This window comes from Staurois parvus, unplaced genomic scaffold (assembly GCF_062004578.1).
Source record: "Staurois parvus isolate SC_StPar_1 unplaced genomic scaffold, SC_StPar_1.0 ptg000586l, whole genome shotgun sequence".
Taxonomy (NCBI): domain Eukaryota; kingdom Metazoa; phylum Chordata; class Amphibia; order Anura; family Ranidae; genus Staurois; species Staurois parvus.
This window is the reverse complement of record NW_028318382.1, coordinates 2999365-3024941: the sequence shown is the minus strand read 5'-3', so window position 1 is coordinate 3024941 and position 25577 is coordinate 2999365. Positions and strand designations below refer to the sequence as shown.

General features: G+C 42.2%; 1 protein-coding gene across 2 annotated transcripts in view; it reads left to right on the top strand.

Moving 5' to 3' along the window:
- The window catches only part of TCF7L1 (transcription factor 7 like 1), a 76797-nt gene that overhangs the window by 5143 nt on the left and 46077 nt on the right, over positions 1–25577 (top strand). For both annotated transcript variants that reach the window (XM_089692466.1, XM_089692467.1), the window contains exon 3: positions 2884–3011. In XM_089692466.1, the coding sequence (XP_089548592.1) occupies positions 2884–3011 (128 nt within the window). The remainder of the gene's footprint in view (positions 1–2883; positions 3012–25577) is intronic.

Below are 25577 nucleotides of genomic sequence, written 5' to 3'. Positions count from 1 at the left end.
TCTGTGCGCTTGTTAGCGAGCTTCTCCTCTGTCTGGCTTTATCAGGGAAAGTGAGAGAAAATCCCAAATGTTGGGTTGTCCCCAGAAAAGTAAATCTTCCAATGCAATGGGGGTGCTAGTTCTGGTGACCTGGGGTTCCCCTTAGAGTTCCCTTAATTTTTAAGAATTTCCTTTCACTTCCTGTTTTGGCTATGGGACAGGAGGTAAAGTGAAATCTCCACAATGGGACACAGATGGTGAAGAAAAGTCTGACAGGGGTTATCACTCTGCCTTTATCCAAAATGAAGAAAGAGGAAAAAAGTTTTGCCTATAGTTCTATTTTAAACAACGCAGTATAGAAAATGCTCTGTCAAGGCACGCTTTATAGAGCGATTAAAAAAAAGAGAGAGAAGAAACCTTCGTCATATAACAGAAAGGTAATCTGTGTAAATTGACATTTGTTGTGTTTTTTTGTTTTTGTTTTTTTTTTTTTTACACTTTTTTTGTTTTTTTTTTTTTTAATCCAACCAAAGTGCTCGTAGAGGCCTGTAGGTTTTGCTCTTCTGGGGGCTGCCATGTTGCTGGCACTTGTGCACAGTTTAGTGGACGAGGATAGTGTGTGTGTGCACTTTAGAAAAGGCCAGGTCTTGCTTTTACTGTTCAGCAAAACAATGTGTAATTGTCGACTTTTACCTATAATGCTACTTAATCTGTGAGTATATATGCAAGTCATCCGTTTCCAGTATCTCATTCTATGGTAAGATTAATGTAACCTTCATGTTTCACGAGGGTGTAACACAGCGCAGGGTGAGTCAGGGCTTTGGCATGCGTCTGCTGCTAGTGGGGCCTTTTAAACCGGGAGCTGTGTTTTCGTTGGGTATGAGGCCATACTGGAATGAATGACTTTATGAGTTATCTTGGTGGGAAAGGATAATCAGCTGGACAGTTATAGTACGACATGGGCACGTGCAGGTTTGACTTTCTTTATGTACGTTGAGCTCTGGCTGGTCACTTTCTGGCCAAGAGCACACAGTCTGTTTTTCCGGGAGAGAAGAAAATGTTTTATGCAGTGGTCCTTGCCTTTTAAATTATTTAACCAGTTCCTTAGAGCCCACTGCATCCAGTGTGCCTGTCCATCATCAGATCTGCTTTATTTTCTCATCACATTGAACCAATACCAACTACATTATTCCAGCCTCTACCTAATAATATTCTGTATCTGGATTTCCATCTCCTGGATCCTGTAGGTGCTCAACCTTTGATGGCCCTTTGCTAGGTTCACATCCTCTGTAAAGAACATATTCTTGTTGTACTGACCCTAATGCAGGGGTAAACAAATTTATATAGAATTCAGGAGGCAGCAGGGTGTCTTTTTTTTTTTTTTTTTTTTTTTTTTTGGCACCACGTTTGTTTTTAAGGAGCTGTGGCTATCTGGTTTTTGTGATTTATCAAATCCTGGCCAATCAGGACTTGGAATATCATGACAGTGTGTAAAAAAAAAAAAAAAAAAAAAAAAAAATTCTGCCAGAAATTGAAATGGGTCACCTCATGGGTGGTCAGTACCTCTACAGCACAGGTGTCAAACTACAAGGCATTGCAAGACTGACAGTTACAAGCATGACTCCCAAAGATAGAGGCATGATGGGACTTGTAGTTTCTCAACAGCTGGAGGGCTGCCAGTTTGACACCCCCTGAGCTACAGGAAGCCTCCTCATTGCCTCTATTGCCAATGGTGCCTAAAGGTGACTCTAGTGCTGATTGCTCCAGCTTGTAGTCTCTAGGCTTATTTAGGCAGTTTGTTGCTTTTGTTTGTGGCATGACTTTAATGTCTATTCCTTAAAGTAGAAGAAAAGGTTTAAAAATCCACCAATTTTAAAATTTTGCCGCCTCCGTTGTTCTGCATATTTTTTTAATTTTTTTTTCATATGACCACAAAGTTTGGGCTCCTCTGTATAAATGTGGAAGGCCGAATTACTTAGATCGGTTACATCACACTGGTGCCCATAGCTCTAGGCCAGGGGTGTCAAACTGCCAGCCCTCCAGTTGTTGCAAAACAAGTCCCATCATGCCTCTGCCTTTGGGAGTCATGCTTGTAACTGTCAGCCTTGCAATGCCTCATGGGACTTGTAGTTTGGCAACAGCTGGAGGGCCACAGTTTGACACCCGAGCTCTAGGCGATGTCGGAGATTGACAGAACATGTCCACCAGCTGCACATTCACACCGAGGAGCTGGAGCTTTGAACTCTGGTGACCATATAGAAAAATGTTGACTAAAGGTGTTTCCATTGATAAAATATATGCAGGGCAATGGGGAGGCAACATTTTAAGGTTGGTTTATCGTTTAGACTTTCCTCCTACTTTAAAGCAGTGTTAAACTATTGCAAAATATTTTCTATTTGTTTGTATAGCACTATAAGGAAGACAGAATTGCATTATATTTTTGGTAAATAAGTTTTCCCCGTCCATGTTCTCTCCGTGTCATACACCTCTTATTCACCATTTGTCTGGTCCTCATGTGGACATGGATGCAATCCATTAGGGGCTCCATGTCCATTTACTGTGACTATGGAAGAATATGCCAGCGCACTATTCTTTGATGCAGCTCTTTTAGTCCAAACACAGGAGTCTGAAGGCAAGGGGTGCCTGTGCTGAGTAAGCGTTGTCACCCTAGGAAAGGAAGTGCCTGTTAATAAACCTTGCTTGCATGATTTCAGTAAAAGCAACACATACAAAAGACTTCATTTTTTAACATTACACATGTAGTAACATATATGGTTTGCGTTTATTTTATTTGTACATCACAATCAGTACACTGTATCTGACTCAAGAGTTGCATCTTGTATTATTAGAACAGTAATATTGTCAGTTGATGAAAATATTTACTTGCGTTTTTTCCTCCTGCAGCATTTAGAAGGCAGCAAGATGCATCTTTCTTCAAAAGCCCTCCCTATGCAGGCTACCCCTTCTTGATGATCCCTGACCTCGGAGGCCACTACTTGCCCAATGGTGCCCTCTCGCCCAGTGCCCGCACGGTAAGAACTTCAGAGTCTGAGTCTTGTGACATTTGGAGTCTGTGTGCATCTGTATAGATAAATACAACACCAGTATGACTTTTCCTTTAATACATTTGGATCTGGATCATAACAGCTGGAGGAAAACAGTCTGGCATGGGGCATATTAGTGATTACTCTTCAGCTATCTGTTCTCTAGTGTAGGTTAGAAAATAAAACGCCTTATGGCAAAAGCTCTGTCACAAAAGTGCCCACTGGGGTCGATCCTGAGGCCCAGAGCTTTAAGCTGGCCATACACAGATTGGGATTGTGCTGGTTCAGCAGGGTCTGACTGAATTTTGCTACATGTATGGGCAGGGAGGTTGTACTTCTGTTTAACTACCCTTTCAGATTTTCCCTGCTGATTCAGTGCAGCTGGCTATAGCCGGCAGCGCACAAGAGTTCTGGTGACAGGGAAGTCTTTCTGCTTTTAGAATACAATACCTGAGCCGGAAGGATTCCCTCATCCACCTGGACTGTGGTTGTGTTTTTTGTTCAACCCTCTGGATCAGGGTTCCCCAACCAGGGTTCAATGGAACCCTGGGTTTGCTAGGGGTTCTTTTGAGCAATTTTTAGCTATCTGTAAGGGGTAACTTTTTCCAATGACCACAACTGTAAGGAACATTCTTCCTGCTGACTATCACACTATTGTTTCATGAGTTGTAGATGTACTTTTTAGCAGGGTTTCCCGGAAACCGGGAAAGTTATTTCAAGGGTTCCTCTGTGTTGAAAATGTTGAGAGGCTGCTCTGGATGAGCATAAATGCCTAGTCTGTGGGCTCCTTAGTCTTTCCCCCTAAGACAAATTAAGACTGCAGCTTCTGGCTGTATTTAATCATCACACCTTTCATTTGGTCACTATAGACAACACTATCTCTTGATCTCTTAAAAACTGGACCGGTCATGGTGGATGTTGCTTTTTATCCAAGGCTCTTATGCAGTGCTGGAGGCCAAAATCCTGGAAGTAGTCTGTTTTCAGAGGCAGGTATACCAGGGAAGTGATGCTTTTTTTTTTTTTTTTTCATGGATGGTTACACCACTGAGTTTTATTATGCAGAGGGGTGTCCTCCTTCATATGCATCACTGCTTTTAAAGCTGGACAAGGTCCTCGTCCAGTGCTGGATGGGAATGTTGACTGTGACATGTTCTTTTAACATCTTTGTTTTTATAAAACTTGTCAGATACATTTTCCACCCAATAATCACACACAATAGGCTAGATTTTTTTTTTTTTGTTTTCTTTTTTTTTCAAAGCTGGCCAAACAATGTGGGTCTTTTTTGTCTATAGTAGTTGCTTTTAACATTTGCTGTGAAACCTGGTTTTGGTTATTGGGAGCAACATGTTTTTGTGTGGGGTTTTTTTTTTATTTTTTTTATTTTATTTAAAACTTGGTTTGGTTTTCATGACTCGGTTGCAGGCATACATTTACTTTAGAACCTACTAAGTTTTATCTTCCAACAAGTGAATCAAGTCTTTGCTCTCTTAAAAAGCTATGAGCACCACAGCTATCCAGCCCTTGTGTTCGTGTTGCCAGCAGTGGCTTGGCAGCACCCACCATTGGAATGCTAGCCTACATGCCTGGAAGTATTTGATAGCAGCGATTGAAGAATTGAGTCGCTTGCCGAAGAGGTAAGTATCTTTTCCTGTGTGTGTTGCCAGGCTGTATACTATTGTGGACATTCTGTATGTCTTCCATTGTGACAATGAAAGTGTGATTTGTAGCACTGGAACCCCTGATCTCCAGCATGATTTTCCTGTTTTGTATCGGTGTAGTATTTGCTTTATGCTTTTTTTTTTTTTTTTTTTTTTTTTTTAATATACACTGCAGCACATTCCTATAATTTTATGTACTCACTATAATGCATTGTTTGCTGAATATTGATTTGAAATCCCGTGATGCAATTTTACTACTCAAGTGTGTCAAATGTGTTCATATTTGTTCTGTCAAACCTTTTGTGTGCCTTGTTTGCATACAAGGTACAGAATGTGGTCCCTTTCTAAAGAGTTATAATGGCACTTTTCAAGTTACTAATCTGGTGGTGGAAAACAGATTGGTAAATTTTGTGCGTGTGTAAGTGTGGCCAGCATTTCTGAATAATTGTGTGTAAATTGAAGTGTTATTAAACCCTTGTTAAAGTGTGTTTATATATAGCCCCATTCATCATGTACTTCTATCCTTGCTGTCCCGTTTTTGTCTCCTGTGTGTTGCAATGCAATTTGAAATCTATTGCTCTGGTATTTCCACCTAATAGGGTGGCTACACTTCCATGCAGGGTCTCCCTGGAGCCACCCTGATGTATGTAGCTGGAACTAAAAATGTTTGGGAGGGACAAGCTGGAGCTCTTAGATCAGGCACACATGCATGTTATGGGATGGGTGTGCGCACACAGGAGACCACCTGATAGTATTTATTGGGAACGCATGCACATTATGGCCTGGGAGCAACGATTCATGGGACATGTAATTACGAAGCAGAAGAACATGTGACACAACAGTGGATGCTCCCCAATCCAGATGTTGGGAATGTGCTGCAAGATTAGGACTGGCTCCACAAATTGTGGGTGGGCCAAAATGCTAATAAATAGCCTAGCAATCATTAGTAGTAAGAGGGAGCTAAAGGGGGAAAATCCTTTTATACTTTGTGTGTACTACTTTAATATTGACTTATAATATGTTTTTTTAATTGAGCACTGCAAAACTATTGACTAAAAGTGAACATTCTTTTTAAATAAAAAAAAAAAAAATGCCTTTAAAAATGGCAGCCTCCAGTGTGTATAATACACTTTACACATGACATTCCAGAATGAAAATTTCACTTTAAATTCATTGCAGCTTCTTTCATCCTGCATAAGTGTGCTTTGACTGAGATACATTGATTGGAGGCTGTGTGCCCACTTTAAGGCCAGCAGTATGAACGAGCTGTTCCTCTCCCCAAACAGACTTGGCTTTGTTACTTTTACTCTTGGATTTGTGTGTTCTTGCCTTAATAGAGTTATGGGAGTATAGCAAATATGAAGACCAGGTTAGTGTGTGTAATACACAGAAAAAGTAAATAAAAACTATATATATATATATATATATATATATATATATATATATATATATATATATATATATAAAATTTGTGTGTGTGGGGGTTTTTTTTTTTTTTTTTAATTGCATTGCACCTTTTCATATTTGCAAAACACGGTATCCCTTAAACGTATTTACTGTTGGTTTTACAGCAGATTGTTTGAATGCATACAGGCTAGTATTGGGTACAGGTCTCAGGCCAAAATGGCAATGCACTTTAAATGAAACCTTTTGTATTTGGTTGTGGTTGTTGTTTTTTTTTTTTTTTTTATTTATTTTTGTTTGTTTTCTTTGGTGGGGATGTTACTTTTTTAGTGACCTAGTGATTGACTGTATTGCTTCTTATATGACCTTTACTGAATAATAGGATATTTACATTTTTCTGCTGGTCATTAAAAAAACTTGGTTCTGCCCTGATTTGGTAATACTTGTCCATCTTCAAATTTCAGCTTGTTCCTCAATACAAGATTTGAGTGATTTACAGGGGTTAGGGGACAATGGAGCTGTTGGTAGGATTATGGGTCCACACTGCTTTGTCTGGCTCGCTCTTTATTATTTAAAATGCCCCCTCAGCTACCCTTGAGTGCTGTTAATGAGCCAGCATTGTGTGCTGTGTTTTGGGAGGTGATCAGGGTGAATTGTCTCTTTGCAAATTAAATTCCTCTACAGACTGGAATGATGCATTCCCCCTCCCCGTGTGCATTGCAAATTGCCTTGCCCCCAGGGGCAGGAGGAGGGCTCATAAGCCATCCAACCCTACCCCAAACAAGGCTCCATCACAGCATATGGCTGGCAGCTAATTAAACTCCAGTACCTGTCTCAATTAACTGAAATGTGTCTTCTTCCTACCTCGGTGGGAGGGCTGGACTGGAAAATTGTTCAACTTTTTGTCCGTTTTGGTAAAACCTTATCTGTGTGACAGTGATTCTGGTTCACATATAAAACCTATATCTTTGTAAACCAGGTCAGATCCAGTTGTGTGTAGGTGTGTTTTTTTTTTTTTTTTTTCCCCTTTCTTGGGCCTTATGAGGCCAGTTGTAGACAAAAGCTGATTGAAAGAATATGCAGCACATAAGAGTCTATGGCAGAGTTTTTGTTTGCGAAAAGGAAAGCATGTTTCTGCATGTGCACAGTTCAATGTGGGTCTTCAAAACCTCTTGTTACATTTTGAATAATATGAAATGTTACAATGGTTATATTTTTTTTTTTGTTTTTTTTTTCTTCCTTCCCCCTGTTCAGTTTTTGCAAGTGTCCTGATTTTTGAGGAAATCCAAATACCTGTGGTGTTCACTTTGCTCCTTACAGCTACAGATCATGGGTTTTGGGTGCTGCAGTGACATTACGGATAGCGATGACAAATTGGTCCATATGGCACAACATCACCAAGTTATGAGCAAACCATTCACCTGCATGATACTTGGGGCCATTGTAGTGACTACATACCTGAGGAAGGGGTCCATAGCAGTCCTATAAAGCAGTTTTTTTTTTTTTTTTTTTTGTGGTGAGTAAATGGGTTTATAACATTTTGTTGATGGCGTGCCAGGGAAATCTCTGCATATGCCCATTCAGGAAATGTCCCCTCGCTTAGATGACTGGTTGCTGGGTTAGGAACTGATAGAATTATTCACACTGGGTACACAGACAACTAAAAAAAAAAAAAATACGCTGATAGAAGTCCTTTCAAAAAGTATCCCTATTGGAATGATTATTTGCCTTTGTGATCACCATCACTAGGATGAAAAGTGAAGAATATTCTTCCTAATTGGGAGACTGACAACCATTTTTTAAAAAGTTATTTTTAACCCTCCCCACTCAGAGTTCTGGATAGATTTTCTCTAAGGGCTCGTTCACACTTGACTGTTTTTTTCCAACTCTTGCCAAACGCCCCTATAGCGTTTGACAAGCATTGGTCTGGCATTTGCAGAGCATTTTTAACGCTCTGCAAACGCCACCAGTGAAAACGCTTCCCAAACGCCTGTTTGCTGCTTGCTAACAAGGCTAGTGTGAACGTAGCCTAAAACTGGGCAAAAAGAATTAGAATTATAAAAGTAGTAACTATTTTATAAATACTAAAATCTGCAGAGAGAGGGGGAAGAAACAACCAATGACCGTTTGGTCATTTGGGGAGCCTATTTATAAAGCATCAGTTAGTTTTTTACTCTGAGGGGGTGGGAGGGTTGGGGGAAGGTGAAAGAATGAGGTTACTGCTAGCAATAACTTTTGTTTTTACTTTTTTTTTTTTTTTTTCTACTAGTTTTCATAAATAGGGGCCCCCCATAGTGAAAGTAAGTCATAATTTTTCAACGTGGTCCCATAGTGCAAAGCCCAACATTATTGTACTTTTTGGGAATTCTACAGTTGAGCGAATAGCAAGTTGCTTATGTCTGCCAATAATAATAATAATAATAATAATAATAATTGAACTAATAAAGATGGAGGTAACTGGATACCAACTGTATACAGGGGTTAGACAAAAAAAGGAAACCCTACATGGTTTGCAGTTGTGAAAGTGACGTTTCGTGTTGAAGGTGGAAGTGATGTAACTTACTTTTTGCTTCTGCTGTGTGATGAGACACCTAGCTAACAGGTGGGAAACCTCACTTTCGTCATTCACTGCATGTGGCTACTAAAACTGAGTCATGTCAGAGCTTACTGAGCTTCAAAGAGGGCAAATTGTTGGTGCCCACTTAACTGGTGCCTCTGACTCAAGTTGCTAATTTATTTGCCATGTTGCCAAGTACAGTATCAAAGGTTATGACTGTAAGGGCTTGACAAATTTTCTTTGAATCTAGGAGCCAGCTAAGTTAGGAGGCAGCTAAAAAGAAAAATGTTAGGAGCTGGATGGAGGGGCAGGAAGCGTCACAGGAGGTGGGGGCAGCAAGACCGGTGGGGGCCAGCGGGACAGGTGGGGGAATTCTCATGGGCAGCATCGCAGGTGGGGGGCAGCAGGACAGCTCTCACCTGTCCAGCAGTGTCTCCTCCCAGATGTTGCCTGCTTGTTGTGGGGCTTGGTGCCATGCTGGAGGTGGGGCTGTCTATCACCCAGAGGTGACTCCTCTGGTAGGAAGCACCGCCACAGTTGAAGGTGGCATTTATGGTCTCCATGGGGGGGGCGATGGGGGATTGCCTTCAGTGTTCTCCAGGGGGCTGGCTTTCATGGAGCTGTGCAGCTTTGTGGTCCGCCTGAACTCTGTGAATTGGGGAGACTCCGGGGGGTCCCGGAATTCTGGGTTCCACTCTGCGGGGTGGGGGAGAGGTGCTGGCCGAGGCTGTGAGGTGGGGGACAACAGCAGTGTGGGCTAACAGGGGTCAAGGCGCCAGGATGCGGATTCTGGTGGCCATGGCGACCAGGTGCCTGGTATATACAGAGCTCAATCTTAGTCCCATGAAGACTGAGATTGAGCTCTGCAGTCACTGTTGCAGCAATTGTTTACTTTATTCCGGGTCCCAATCCTGCACAACCTTTTTTTTTTTTTTTTTTTTTTTTTTTTTTTTTTTTTTTTTTCTTTTCGCTTTTGGTCAGTTGACCTTGTCGACCGCACTTATGCTCATCAGACTGTTTTCCCAGAAACTGTGTATGCTGTCATAACCTTACCTTGCGATATGGCAAATAAATTGGCAACTTCATTCAGAGGCACCAGCTAAGTGGGCGCCAACAACATGCCCTTTTTTTGAAGCTCAATGAGCTCTGACATGACTCCATATTACTAGCCGAGCACGCAGTGAATGACAAAAGTGAGGCTTCCCACCTGCTAGCTAGGTGTCGCCACACACGGGAAGCAAAAGAACGTTCCATCACTTCCACACCTGCAAACTAGTCGTGGGGTTTTTTTTGTTTTGTTTTTTTTTTTGGGCCTAACTCCTGTATATACTATCACAACATAGATAATAGCTGAAATTGATAGTTTTCCTTCTTTTAACACCATTGCACCATTTGGCTGCTGGAATTTGTGACCTTGAGCTTACCCAGGGCTGAGAGCTCTGTTCTTGTTACCATGTGATAGTGCTGGGTACCTGAGCTGCCAATTGCCACACAGCATTCCTTTTCACATGAAAAGATCAGTACCGAGCCACGTACTCCTCCCCATCCCCGTCTTCACTCCTTGCAGCTGAACAGAGCAGGAGGAGGGCGAGGGAAGGGGAATCCTGCATGGCCAAAGCAAAGTTTTTTTTTTTTTTTGTTTTTTTTTGTTTTTTTTTTTGTTTTGTTTGTTCACTTTTATGCTTTAAGGGAACGTTCAGAAAACTATTTTTTTGAGTTTCCAGAGGGTAGAGATGTGATGGTTCCAATCTGACAAATTGAGCAGAGATGGGATTCACCATGGTGGGGTGGGGGGGGGGGGGTCTAAAACCAGAAGACAAGTAGCTTTATTGTAAACGTGGAAGCAGGTAAAGTCCACGTCGGGTGAAGGAGTTACAGTAGTTGGGGATATTGTACAGATCTGTATAATATCTCTGGAATGCAAAATTTAGAATACACCCATGTAATTGGAACCCCAGATGATGCACAGATGATATGTTCTAACACCTCAACATTTGGGAACAATGCCCTGCTTTCCCAGCAGGCTGGAGTTCTTCCTAAACATTGCTGTGAAAGTCTCGCTCATTTTGGTGCCAAGCAGAGATTACAATTCCTGCATACATGTAAGAATGCATGAGCCATTCCAACATGGTCATCTGCCAAGACTCTACCTCAGTCTGTTTCATGCTGTCCCGTTTCTCACTCCCTCAATTGTAGGAGCTCTGCTATTTTCCACACCTCCTGCTCTGCTGGTACCAGCTGTGCCCTTCTCTTGCCATGTGTTTCCTTTCTGCCTCCCAGAGATGACAACTTCTCACAGACATGGCTCAGCACTGTGCACACTATCTGCTTGTTGAGAATCAAGTATTTGGCTTTGGGCAAAGATGGCACAAAGAGGAACCACATTAAATTTGCTGGTATCAGATGATTTCTGATTGGCTTCTGTTGGCTACCAAACAGCTGGTCTTTCAGAAAACCATCTCTATCCTATACCTGATCTGCTGGTCTGTAGTCTTAAGACTATGCATGAGAACATCATTTAGAAGATGCTTGTTGCCTACCTGGCTGTCGTGCTGTCCCAAATACCTTTTAACCATTGTTGGCCCATATAGTGGCTCCAGTTGCTCAATGGTTAGCACTTCCACCTAGCAGCAGTTTAGTGTTTAGTGTAATTTTAAAGCCATACACCGGGGAAGAAATGTTTCATTACCATGTATGAATACAAATTCAAGGTTTGGAATTGCAAAAAAAAATTATATTTAGCACTTCTGCCTAGCAGCACTAGAGCTGTTGGTTTGAATCCCAACCATGGCGCTACCTGCCTGGAGTTTACGTGTTCTCCCAGTGTCTGTGTTTCCTCCAGGTACTTCGGTTTCCTTCCACACTCCAAAGACATGCTGGTAGGTTAATTGGCTCATGTCTAAATTGGCCCTAGTATGTGCATGTATGAATGTGAGTTAAAAACCTTAGATTGTACACCCCTTGAGTGCAGGGACTGATGTGATTGTGTAAAGTGCTACTTAAATTGGTGGTGCTATATAATCGGTCAGATCAAAAGCATTAAGGCTAGGTAGCCAATGTTTGCTATGTCCATTTCAGTATTCCTCTAAAGCTGGTCATACGTGGTTCAAATTTTGGCCATTTTCTGCTGAATTGACTGAAATTTGAATCGTGAGTGGCCCTTTCTGCACCAAATGGCCCAACTAACTTTAGACTGAAAGATTGAAGGAGGTAGGTGGAAAATTGTCATCCAAACAGTTACTGCATCCAATCAGAGGCAGCTACTGTTCAGGTATTTAGCAGCTGCAAATCTGGCCAGCTGCTGAATACAGTGGCCAGTAGTGATTCTACCATCCATGGTGTTTTTTAGGATTTAGACATTCCACATACAAGATAAACTGTTCTTGTTGTGAATAGCCATAACTTGCAGTTGGCTAATTTCCCTGATTTGAGACTTTACTGATATCCCGATTTTTGTGAATTATTTTTGGCCTGCCTTCACCTTTTAGGCAGATGGCCTGAGAACCCAATTTTGCTTTGACTGTTATCAGTAGTAAATAACAGGATATCCCAAAAGTCTGGATTCATAGGCATCAAATTATTACAGATCATAATTTCTATCCCTGTGCTGCTCATCTAGAAATTGCATGGTTATGACAGACTGACAGGGGTATGGGTATAGTAAGGAAACCTCATGTCGTCTCAGTGGTAGGATCTAATGGTACAACATACTTTCCTGGTGTGATATTGGAGCCCATTTTCAAACAAGTGACAAATTAATTGGGTCTTATGTTTTTGATAGTAATGTAACTTGGGCTGGCCATAAATGGCTTAAAGTTTGGCCAATTCCTGCTGAATTAGTCAAATTTCAAGCCATGGGTGGCCCTACCAACACCAACCAGATCAACAAGTGTCAGTTGAGAAATGGAAGGAACTGGGTGGTGAAATGGAAGGAGCCAGATGGTAACTGTCAGCCAAACTGTGATTGCAGCCAATGAATAGCTGTCACTGTTTAGGTATTCTGGCAGCTGTGGGTGCTGGCTGTCAGCATACAGTGGCAAGCATTGGGAGATTTGTTGCGGTTGGTGTGCATGGGGAATCTGTATTTCCCTCTATTTCAGGTACTTGTATAGCGCCATAAATTTACATAGCACTTTACATACAGTATGTATATATTGTACATTCACATCATTTAGCCATTTGGGCTGAATGACAGAAACCTCTGTGGGTGTCCACTCCTTTGTTCTAATCACATAAAATGTGGTTTCAGCAAGACAATCCTGCAGCACACGTTTGCTTTTGGAGTGATAATTTTTTTTTTTTTCATATATATCAAACTTTTCCAGACAGATCAGAAGGCAAGGTACAGTTGAATGGGCAGCACAGTGGCTAAATGGTTAGCACTTCCGCCTGGCAGTACTCAGGTCGTTGGTTTGAATCCCAACCACGGGACCACCTGCCTGGAGTTTGCATGTTCTCCCTGTGCCTGCGTGGTTTCCTCCGGGTACTCTGGTTTCCTCCCACACTCCAAAGACATGCTGGTAGGTTAATTGGCTCCTGTCTAAAGTGGCCCTAGTATGTGTATGTATGAATGTGAGTTAGGGACCTTAGATTGTGCACCCCTTGAGGGTTAGGGACTGATGTGAATATATAATTGACGGCGCTATATAAGTACCTGTAATAAATAATAAACTTCTATTTTTTTTCTTTGGGGTCATCTGAAGCCAGTTGTCTATAGTGATTGTCCAAGAACAATTGTACTAAAAGAGGAAATCATCTTGGCATGTCACATCAGTTCTGCTACATTAAGAAATGTCCAACATTCTTGTATTCAGAGTATACAGAAGAGTCGCCAGTCCTGTCTATTTAATTATTTAAACTGTAAAACACACTTTGCCTATGGATTCAAACTTTTAGGACACCCTGAATATTGATCCTCAATAGCAAGGCTTCCGTAAGGTCCGTGATCCTAGCCGGTTCCTCTTCTGCTGTGCTTTATTCATAGTTGTATGTTCTGGGTCACGCTGCTCATTTATCAGGCTCTTCCTTCCTAGGTACAATTTCCTTCCCGCTTTCCTTCCTAGCGGTCATTTTTCTTTCTTCGTTGGTCTGTGTGACATTCGGTGTATAAACAGCAATGCGGACCATTCTGTGGCACAATGCTTACATTTGAATATGTGCCCTCTTGAGTCAATCGGTGCAGAAGGCTAGTGGATTATGTGGCATTACCAAGCATGGTGTTGAATTGTCAGCTCTTGGGCCCACCCCTTCCTTAGTGTGGTGATCTGTGCTGTCTCTTATCGGTGTTCCTGTGTGCGTGTCCTGGGCACAGGTCTCCTGTTGCTGTTGGTTCTGTGTTACAGAAATAACATTGCTGCTAATTGGGGAATGGGGGCGGGGTGGACTCGGACCTCCTGTTCTCAGGGAACAATAGGTGTTAAGTGAATAAGTGCAGGGGGTGGCAGCCTATACAGGGTCCACATTTACACAAACAGGACCCTATTGTTACTTCAGGCTTGGCAATTTGAGCCAAGATTGAGACAAGTTGCACCTGTTTCTAGCCGAAGTGACAACCATGATTATGGCTAATATTTACTTTTTATATTTATGTACTTACATTGGTATAGGCGGTTTGTCTAGGGCCATTCTCATCGGTTATCCAGCCAGTCAACAGTATCATGGCATGTCAATCCATGCATAATTTGAGGTTTTACACTTTTTACACGTAGGTGGAATTGAATATGGGAATTTGTGGGTGTATTGCACTACATAAACATGGCCTTGAGATGTGTAATGAGGAATATTGAGGAGACTGATGTGCATTTTGAGTCACTTGGAATGTTGCAGGGTGGCTTGGCCCAGTGGTAGTTGGGATTGATGGCATGTTGGGGCCTATTCACACCAACACCATGTGTCGTGCTCCCTTTTACACATGCCTCTTGGTGTGCATTGTGTAGGCGCTTTGTTACAACACTTTCCTGAATGTCAAAATTACACTTCATTTCTATGCAATACAATGCTTTGTGACGGGCTAGTGCTTCCTACAGAATTCATCCAGTCTTAATAAATTATTATTATTGTTCCAGTATTTCTGTGCTGTGAGACAGCACTTCCTGATGTCTAGCCTGGGCCAGGCCCCACTGCCTCCTGGGATTGCTGCATCACAGCTATCCCAGAAGGCAGTGGGGTTACTAAACTGCAGGTTTTTTTTTATGTGCGCAATGATGATGGGTGCTATATTGCCCATCCACTAGAAGCTGGTGGTGTTGTGCGCATGCTTAGGAATCCACTGCTGGCATTCTTCTAACTCCTAAATGCCTGGAAGAGACTAACTCATATGGTGGGAATACTGTAGGTCCTTAATGATCATCTTCTGGTGTAACCTACATGGGTAGAGATGTCCTTTTTCAAGAGGGAATAAATTTGCTGGAAATTTTCATTTTGGAATTTTATTTTGGCTTTCCCTACTCTAAAGTGTACTGTAATGGTGCTTTCCCCACAGAATGGAATACAGGTACTGTAGAACTGTCTATTCCTTGGTATCCCCACCAGACTGGTGACTCTTTGAATATTGAAGTCTTTGGACCGGCAGAACAGCCAGGCAATGGGCATTTACAGAATGAGTTCATCGGTGGCAGCCTGCAGAGTTTCAGTAGGGATTTCCTCAAGAGTGCCTATACAGATTCCTGGATCAGGGTGCATTATTATTATTATTATTATTATTATTATTATTATTATTTATTTATTTTTTAATGGTTGAACTGACTGGTATATCATTCATGGGTTGACCTGTTCTGCTACTGTATGGGCTCGTCATGCAGATTTTTCTGTAGTGTCCAAGGTAGCTCATAGATTTTGGTGCAAGCAGTCTGAACATGCACACATCTGGCCAAGCTTGCAGAATTCTGACTGCTTGCACCAAAATCTATGAGCTACCTTGGACAATACAGAAAAATCTGCATGACGAGTCCATACAGTAGCAGATCAGGTCAACCCATGAATGATATACCAGTCAGTTCAACCATTTTAAAATTAAGCATTTTTTTTTTTTTTTTTTTTTTTAAGAAATTCATTTAGCAAGTTTGAACATGCACACATCTGGCCAAACGTGCAGAATTCTAACTTGCTAAATGGATTCTTTAAAATTAAGCAATTTTTTTTTTTTTAAGCAATTTTTTTTTTTTTAAGCGGTTGCAAAAGGCTCAAGATTTACCTTCACGCATGAAGGTAGAAAACCTGTGTCCAGCATCAACCGCCAGCCCCTGCAATACTCACCTAAGCCCCCTCTCAATCCAGTGATGTGCATCGGTGTCTTGGCTAGTCCGGGACTCCCTCTCCTCATTGACTGAGAAAAATGGGAGCCATTGGCTCCCACTGCTGTCAGTCACAGCCAGTGAGCCGATGAGGAGAGGGGGTGGGGCCGAGTCGCAGCTCCGTGTATGAATGGACACACAGAGCAGTGGGTGCCCCCATAGCAAGATTCTTGCTGTGGGGGCACCTGACAGGAAGGAGTGGCCAAGAGCACCAGCAGGGGACCCTAGAAGAGGAGGATCCAGGCTGCTCTGTGCAAAACCACTGCAGACAGCAGGTCAGTATAGACAGTATATGCTAACAAAAAAGCCTTTCCAACCACTTTAATGCCTGGATCTGCTTTCTTATTGGCAAACTGATTGGATGATGTGGAGAACGTGATGTCTTTGCCCAACCTCTCCACCTCATCCAGTCAGGGACAACTTTGCATTTATTCAGACAATACAAAGCATTTTCTGAATGGCATCCATGCCAAGCTGCCAACCTCCTCTATTTACAATGCATCAGGTTGTCCACTCAGCATGGGACCCGGAAGCAAGTAGAGATCACTGGGGTAGCAGGATCTTCTACATTAATTTCCAGCTTCCAGGATTCATCAGCCAGGTATGCATAGTTATATTGGTCCAAGCTGGATCAATGTAATTAGGTAACAGCATCCATACTTGCATTTCTTTAAGTAGGTCCTTATTGGTAAATCTAAGAGAGATTGATCAAAGATTGTACCATCTGATTGTATGGTGAACGGTAAGATGATCGGGCATTTCGTTTGTATTTTTACAGTAGTAGAGGTCTTTTAGATGTTACCATTTCCAGTACTTAAATCAATCACTTGTATTATAAAATGTATCCATTTCTCTTATTGATACCTAGGCTATTCAGCTATTAGCAGTATTATATCAGAAGTATACTGTTTATGTAGTTATATAGTATGTTCTAGAACAGTGGTTCTCAACCTTTCTAATGCCGCGACCCCTTAATACAGTTCCTCATGTTGTGGTGACCCCCAACCATAAAATTATTTTCGTTGCTACTTCATAACTGTAATTTTGCAGTGGGAGGAGTAGTGCCACATCATTGATCTCAGTGGGAGGAATAGTATCCCATCACTGATGTCAATGGGAGGAATAGTGCCCCATCATTGGCATCAGTGGTAGGAATAGTGCCCCATCATTGGTGTCAGTGGGAGGAATAGTGCCCCGTCATTGGTGTCAGTGGGAGGAATAGTGCCCCGTCATTGGCATCAGTGGTAGGAATAGTGCCCCATCATTGGTGTCAGTGGGAGGAATAGTGCCCCGTCGTTGGTGTCAGTGGGGGGAGGAATAGTGCCCCGTCGTTGGTGTCAGTGGGGGGAGGAATAGTGCCCCGTCGTTGGTGTCAGTGGGGGGAGGAATAGTGCCCCGTCGTTGGTGTCAGTGGGGGGAGGAATAGTGCCCCGTCGTTGGTGTCAGTGGGGGGAGGAATAGTGCCCCGTCGTTGGTGTCAGTGGGGGGAGGAATAGTGCCCCGTCGTTGGTGTCAGTGGGGGGAGGAATAGTGCCCCGTCGTTGGTGTCAGTGGGGGGAGGAATAGTGCCCCGTCGTTGGTGTCAGTGGGGGGAGGAATAGTGCCCCGTCGTTGGTGTCAGTGGGGGGAGGAATAGTGCCCCGTCGTTGGTGTCAGTGGGGGGAGGAATAGTGCCCCGTCGTTGGTGTCAGTGGGGGGAGGAATAGTGCCCCGTCGTTGGTGTCAGTGGGGGGAGGAATAGTGCCCCGTCGTTGGTGTCAGTGGGGGGAGGAATAGTGCCCCGTCGTTGGTGTCAGTGGGGGGAGGAATAGTGCCCCATCGTTGGTATTAGTGACACCAATGATGGGGCAGTATTCCTCCCACTGACACCAATGATACTTACTTTGCTGACCCCTGCTCCAGCCTGGGCTCACTCCCTCCCTCCCTCTCCCATGGTACAGACACTTACCGGTCAGCTGTCTTCCTTCTCCGGCCGCTCTCCTCCTCTTCACTCGCTCGATCTTCGCGGTGCCGCTCGGCTCCTCCTCTCCAAGCTCCACCTCCTCGCCGGTGATTGGCCGCCTGTGTGCCTCTCCTGAGCTACAGTTCCGGCGGCCAATCACCAGCGGGGATTGATCCCAAGGGTGTGTCCAGATGACAGGGGCGGCATTTCATCCCGCCCACACCCGGAGACGGATAGAGCAGCGGTGTCTCGGTTCCTAAGACCATCGGAAATATGTGTTTTCCGATGGTCTTAGGCGACCCCTGGGAAAGAGTCGTTCGACCCCCAAAGGGGTCGCGACCCCCAGGTTGAGAACCGCTGTTCTAGAAGGATATTTTACTTAGAGTGTGTATATATTCACAGCTGGCTGTTCAGTTTATATTTACTTTAACTGAAACTTTAATATGGTTTACTAAAGCATTGAGTATAAATAAGATTTTCATTTTTCACCTTGTTGCATTTTGGTACTACTGATCTCCTGCAGCCTCTTTGCAGCAACTTCCTGTCTACATGCACCCCAGAGATGACTGCATAGTGGTTCTCTGGGCTGGCTTCCTGTTGTGACCATTCCTGTGTAATGTGTTGAAATGGCCACTTGTACCTCCACTGAAAGTTCATGTGACACGAAAACAGAACTGGGAGACACTGTCAGTGTTGTCACTCTGTAACAGGAAGTGCAAAAACCTGCACCAATCTGGTCAGATTACCCTGTGCTTTTCCAATTCTAATAATTCTGCTGCTTTCGTTCAAAGAATAACTGACTGTTTTGGTGTGTGGTGTGTTTTTTTTTTTTTTTTTTTTTCTTCCCTACTTGAGATTTTGCGGAAGCTTTCAACGTGTTAATATTCGTGGTACATTGGCCTGTAATATGCTTTGTGGAACATGGATTTTGCTTAAGCTGGATATACATGTTGAGTTTCATTATTTTTTTTTTTTTTTTTTAAGTAGCTGAACGGGAAAAAACTCAATGTGGTGGCTGCATTAGTGTTGAGCAAAAAAAAAAAAACATTTCCCCCATTACACCCCCCCCCCCCCCCCTCTCTCCCCTCTTTCACCTGCTGATCTGGCCAGTGCCACACCACCTGTATTGGTGTCTCCACTTTGAATGGAGGAGCAGCAGAGATGCCTTTTGGACAGCAGCATTGTCAGTCTGGGGGAAGGAGAGTGTTAGGTGTACTAGAAGATTTAGATACCCCATCAGTGGTTTGTTTCATCTCTGTATCTGCAAGAGAGCTTGTTTATAAGAACAGACTTGCTGGCTGGATCACCAGATGAAGAAAATAGGAGGAGCCTACAGGAAACTAATGCAGCCATCACATCAAAGAATTAGTAAGCTGCAATATGTTTGCATTTGATAATGGTTTAAACCTCATGTCAGTGTTTAACACGTTAAGCACTGAAGACTTAATGTCATTTCAAAATTATTTTCAATATTTAAGTAATGCTCAGTGATCTGGGAATGAAGTCCTTGTTCAGACACCTCCTGTTTTTTGGGTGACAATGGATTGTTGGTTCTTGTGATTAGGGATCTCTGTTTTACTGGATCATCTGTTTTATTTTTGGGTACATTTTTGTAGGTAGGAATTGCTTGCGTTATGTTTATGTAGCAATGCTGTAGTGATAAGCCATATGTTCAGAGGTCCTTTTTTTTTGTTGTTATGATCAGTTATTTATGTATTTCTGTACAGAATGTTCCTGGTATTTCAAAAACAGTGGTGTGCTGTGTGGGAATGGCACTCTATTAGCAAGTATTTTTAGGATGGGCTGAACAAATGTCAGGAGGCCAACCAGCTTAAAAATGAATCTGGCATCTAACTTTTTTTTTTTTTTTTTTTTTTTTTTGGAAGGAGGGGAGGGGTGAAATCAGCCTATGGCTAGGTGCATTTTGGCAGTGGGGTAGTAAAATAGCCTGCAGTGTATTTATTTATTTCAGGTACTTTGTATAGCGCTGTCAGTTTATGCCGCAAGTTATATATTGTACATTCACATCAGTCTCTAACCCTTAAGGGGCGAACAATGGAAGGTTCCTAACTTACATTCATACATACTAGGGACAATTTAGACAAAAGTTAATTAACCTATCAGCATGTCTTTGGAGTGTAGGAGGAAACTGGAGTACCCAGAGGAAACCCATGCAGGCACAGGGAGAACATGCAAATCCAGGCAAGGTGGTGCCTTGGCTGGGATTTGAACCAATGACCCTAGTACTGCCAGGGGCGGAAGTGCTAACCATTTAGCCACTGTGCTGCCCAGTTAATCACGATTGATTGTTGTATGTAGTAGCAACTGATTGCACACATAAGTGTTGTGCAATCTTTGGGGATTAATACTACTGGCATGCCACACTCCATTTTTGCCTGTGTTGGAGGAGAGATCGGAGTATTGCTCTTTCCTGCTGCTGCTCATTCATTGTACAGTCGGCATACTAAGGACTCCTTCATACACGCTTTGCTCTCTGAAGAGCAATTCACATTCAGATCACTCGTCAGCATTTGACAGGCAATGAGATGTTGTTATATCTCTTCCTCAACACCTGCTTTAATCCCTTAATCGCTGCACTGCAGCCGTATGGATTGCACGCAGTTGCCGGGCACTTGCAGAGCAGTCCCATTTACTTGAACTAACCAAATTCATCAGGTGCTATGCCCACCAAAGGCAACCGGGTATAACTCCTGCTGTGGCTGTGAAGCAAAGCATTGTGGCCACTGTATGTGTACACTCCCAGCTGCTTCCTCTGCAGCTAAAGGGTGTAGTAGTTTGGGTGCGGTAAAAGTGCTGCTCATCTGCAGGTTTTTACTGCTTCCCCAGCCTCCTGTGAATGAGCCCTAAGGGTGGACAGAGGAAACTGCAGTGTTCTTTAATTGTAAGTGATGCCATCCATATTTTGTGCTGCAGAGTATAAATCTAAGAGCTGGATGGACAGAAATCTACAAATCCTTTTGGCAGGTAAACCAGAAACCGTATATGAATTTCATCTGTATATTTAGCGGTGTGGCTGGACTTCAGCTTTAAACATTCCCCCCCCCCACCTCTCAAGTAACTAGCCTTCAGTTGTAGGTAGCTAGATGTTTCAGAGCCCTGTAGAAGAGGGACTATACTGTATTAAGTGCTTTTTGTATGTTTTCTTTTTCCCCTATATATGCTGACCCTGGATAATCCAGGAAGAATCTCCATATAATCTAATCGCTCTTCGCATCCGACATGACACTTAATTCCACCCTGGAGACTTGTTGCAGTTTGGAACGTAGACAGAAACTTACTTGTGCAAACAGCTCCGTAGAATCTGTTTGTTCTTTAAGTATGTGGTATTTGCATGTTGATAAATGAGTCCTTTGTGTAAAATTCGGTTAGCATGCTTTAACTAATATTTGGGTGCACTGTTGGTGTAATTAGTGCACTGGTCCTCCTTCCCTCTTCCCCTTCTTCCTTCTTCTTTTTTTTTTTTTTTTTTTTTTTTATATTTGATTGTGCCGTTTTTTTGTTTTTTATATTAAGCCCTTTTCACTCTGATGCTTGAGGAGCAAAGAAACTTCAAGAATCCAATCATTTTGTTTTATTTTAAAAACTAGAAGTCTGAGTTGCAGAGGAGCAAATGTTGAATATTTCAGCGTCCTAACAGAAGACCGAGTGGTTGGAGTGGAACACCCTTCCCTTGCTTACAGAGCTCTTTTCCGGATGGGAGGTGGGGACAAGTCTCAGCTGGAGAGGGGCCTCAGGCTGCATGCAGAAAAACATCCTAATCCTTTCCCAGAATCGCCTAGTACGACTACACTAGAGGGGCCTGAATTTGGCCCTTCTGCCCATGGGACATGGCCTGTAATGCTGCAAGTCTCTTATCAAGAGACTCTCCTCTTAGGACAAGTGCTATATCCTACGCAATCCAGCCGAAGAGGTTTGGTTATCGGTGAAGATAATATATCCAGCTCTGGAATGATTGACTGTACAGTGTGGTGTAACTCTTAATGACTTGAGTTTTAAATTTTATCTAAAGCCCAAACTTCATTTTACAGTAGAAGATTAAAAACTGCTCCTGTTTCTTTTGATTTGTCGTTTTTTGTTTGTTTTTTTGTTTTTTATTTTGTGTGATGTTTTTTTTGTTTTGTTTTTTTCGTCTAAATGTGCCAATATATTGGATTTTCTCACACACGTTCATATCCACAAATGTCATGACCACATTTTGGTCAGATGACAAATGTCTCTTGAAAATATTTCAGAAACATTTTGCTTTCAGAGTTTTTTGATCTTGAAGTGAATGGACTTTCCTGCATGAAAACAATTTACTGAGAAATTTTTTGTTTTATGCTAGCAAAATTTTCTGTCCTTCTCCGAGTCTTTTTACCATGTCGGTTGTGAACTAATGTCAATTTTAAATGCTAGTAAAATGAGAATTTTCAGACGAAATTCTACTACTGTATGGCCAGCTTAGTTGGGAAGATTTCCCTTCATTTCCAGTCCTGCAGACTTGGCAGAGGTGAGAGGATCGCTTTCCAGTATGAGGGAAATCTCCCTTTCCAATGTGAAGGAAATATTGGAAGATTTACACTGTATTCCCCAAATTTTTGGATTTTTTTTTTTTGTTTCATTTTGACATTGGTGATCAGGATGATTGGAGTGAATCTTCCAAATGGGGGTATGGGCTGCCATAAAAGCCTAACAAGGGTTCTAAAACACCCCTCACCACTCTATCCCAAATGTTTAAAGAATAACTAGAGGCATATTTGTATTTATTTATTTTTAGTGGTTCTAATAAGAGGGTTTTTACCTGTAATGCATTCACTGCATTAAGCTTAAAAAAAGTGTCTATAGATCACAAAATGTCTATATATCCTTCAAAAATTGTGTTCACTTGTAATACATTAATTCAGTGCTTCTTAATTCACCTCTTGTGTGAAAAAACTTAAACTGCGTGCACCCCGACTGGTTGTGCTCTCACCTCAAAAATGACCAAACCGTTAAGAGAGATCACAACACTTGTGTCCCTTTTTAATTGGACCAAATTTGGATGGGATGGTATCCTGCTAAATGGGATCCCCTTCACTTTATCAATAAGTTCTCTTCCCACAGTGGTTTGTATAAAGGAATTATCAGATCATACTGTTTTCTCCTTGGATAACATTTTTTTTTATAAAAGGTAGTGCACTCGCATATCTGTATATAAATCGCTTTGTACAGAAAATATATCCACCTGAGTTTTGGCAGTGTTGAAAATCCTAAGTATACCAGCTGGTGTCAGTATGGAACCATCGGTCACATGGCTTCATCAGGGGGAATTAATCATTCTCCCTGATGAAGCCACATGACCAGTAGCGTAACGTGTAGGGGAGCGGCTTTGACGTCACGACACTCGATAGTTCCATACTGACACCAGCTGGTATACTTAGGATTTTCAACACTGCCAAAACTCAGGTGGATATATTTTCTGTACAAAGTGGGTTTATATACAGATATCATGTGAGTGCACTACCTTTTTATTAAGATGTTCTCTAAGAATAAAATGCTATGATCTGATTTATTCCTATATACAAACCACCATGGGAGGAAAACCTATTGATGAAGTGAAGGGGATCCCATTCATCAGGATACATCCCATCCACATTTGGTCCAATTAAAGGGACACAAGCATTATATGTCCTCACTTAACGGTTGGGTCATATTTTTCAGGTGAGCACAACCGGTGGGGGTGCACGCAATTTTAAGTTATTTCACACAAGAGGTGAATTAAGAAGCACTGAATTCATTTATTACAAGTGAACACCTATTTCTGAAGTGTATATATGGACTTATTTTTATATATAGACACTGTTTTTCACAGCGGAGGTTGTATAGTGATTAATTCTTGCACTAATTGTTAATAGGAGGACATGTGCATATATAGGTGAATAATTGATTTGATGATAATGTCAACAAGTGGAGCGCAGCACATTCTGGAAATGTATTACTGATTAGACACACTGGTAGGAGTATGTGTTAGGTGCAGGCGATCCACTAATTAGCATACTGGATTTCTGAAATTTATTTGAGCAGCTCACAAGTTCTGATTTATATTTTTAACAAAAAAAGCCAAACTTATACTTGAGCCTGATCTCAATCTAGAGCTGTTCCTGAGAGTAGTGGTCCTGTCTCTCCTCACTGGACATAGAGGCAGCAGTGGGAGCCATTGGCTCAGGCAGCAGTCACAGCCTGTGAGGAGAGAATGGGGACGGGGTCACGCTGTGTGTCTGTGGAAGCACAGTGCAGCTCAGGATCAAGACTGTCCAAGTGCCCCCATAGCAAGCGGCTTCCTATTGGAGAATTTGTCAGGGGGAAGGAGCCAGAAGCACTGATGGGGAGGACACCAGAAGAGTAGGATTGGAGTGCCCTTGTGCAAAACCATTACACTGAGCAGGTAAGTATAACATTTACATTATTTAAAAAAAAACAAAACGTCCTTTTTGTTTTATTTCAGGTACTTGTATAGCGCCGTCAATTTACGCAGCGCTTCACATATATATTGTACATTCACATCAGTCCCTAACCCTCAAGGGGTGTACAATCTAAGGTCCCTAACTCACATTCATACATACACATACTAGGGACAATTTGGACAGGATCCAATTCACCTACCAGCATGTCTTTGGAGTGTGGGAGGAAACCGGAGTACCCAGAGGAAACCCGCACAGGGAGAACATGCAAACTCCAGGCAGGTGGTGCCGTGGTTGGGATTTGAACCAACAACCCAAATACTGCCAGGCGGAAGTGGTAACCATTTAGCCACTGTGCTGTGTTTTTTTGTTTGTGTTTTTTTGTTTTTTGTTTTTTGACACTTTTTTTACGTTTTTTGTATTTAAAAAAAAAAAAAAGTTTTTCAGTAACAGTGGTTGGGTGCGCTTCTATAGGGACTTTAGGGTGCAGGTTGGGATGAGTTAGCAGAACAAACTGAGGGATACACTGGGGATGATTTACTAAAACTGGGGAGTGCACAGCTGCACTGGAGTAGTGTTACTTAACCCAGGGCCCTGCATTCACAATATCTGGTCTCCCACAGTACAGAGGACATGAAAATGCAATTATTTTAGTAAATATAAACTGCTAAATACTTTTTTTTTTTTTTTTTTTTTTTTTTTTTTTTTCTCATCAGCAGTTAGAGCAGTCTTGTGACTTCAGCAGAGCACTGGTTGAAGCTTGTAAGAGGAGTTTTCTTTCTGCTCTAGGAGGATATGAAAGTCCTGACCCTCTGTCTGGCCAGTGCTGATTGGCCCTGTTCTGATCACATGTACTGTCCCATGAAAAACAAACCAACCTATAGCAATACAGACCAAACTGAGCATGTGACTATGGATTCAGTCTGTATCAGGTGATCATTTCAACAAGAGGAGGGGCAGAGGACAAAGGATCAAACAGTCTTTTTACCCAATGAACCCCTTAGGTTCCACAGTGAGTATGTATATCCAGTAAAGCATGCTTGCTAGTCTGATTTTACTGTTGTGGGTTTAGTAACACTGTAAGTGTTTGGACTAAAGCTGGCCATAGATGGGTAGAAATTTGAATGGAAATTGTTTGTTAGGTTTTCTAATCATTGGTGGGTCAAGTCGACATTTGTTTTCAACTACAGTAACGAGAGCATTCGAGAAAGCAAGATGGACTTTTTTTTTTTTTTTTTTTTTTTTCCCCTCAAACAAATTT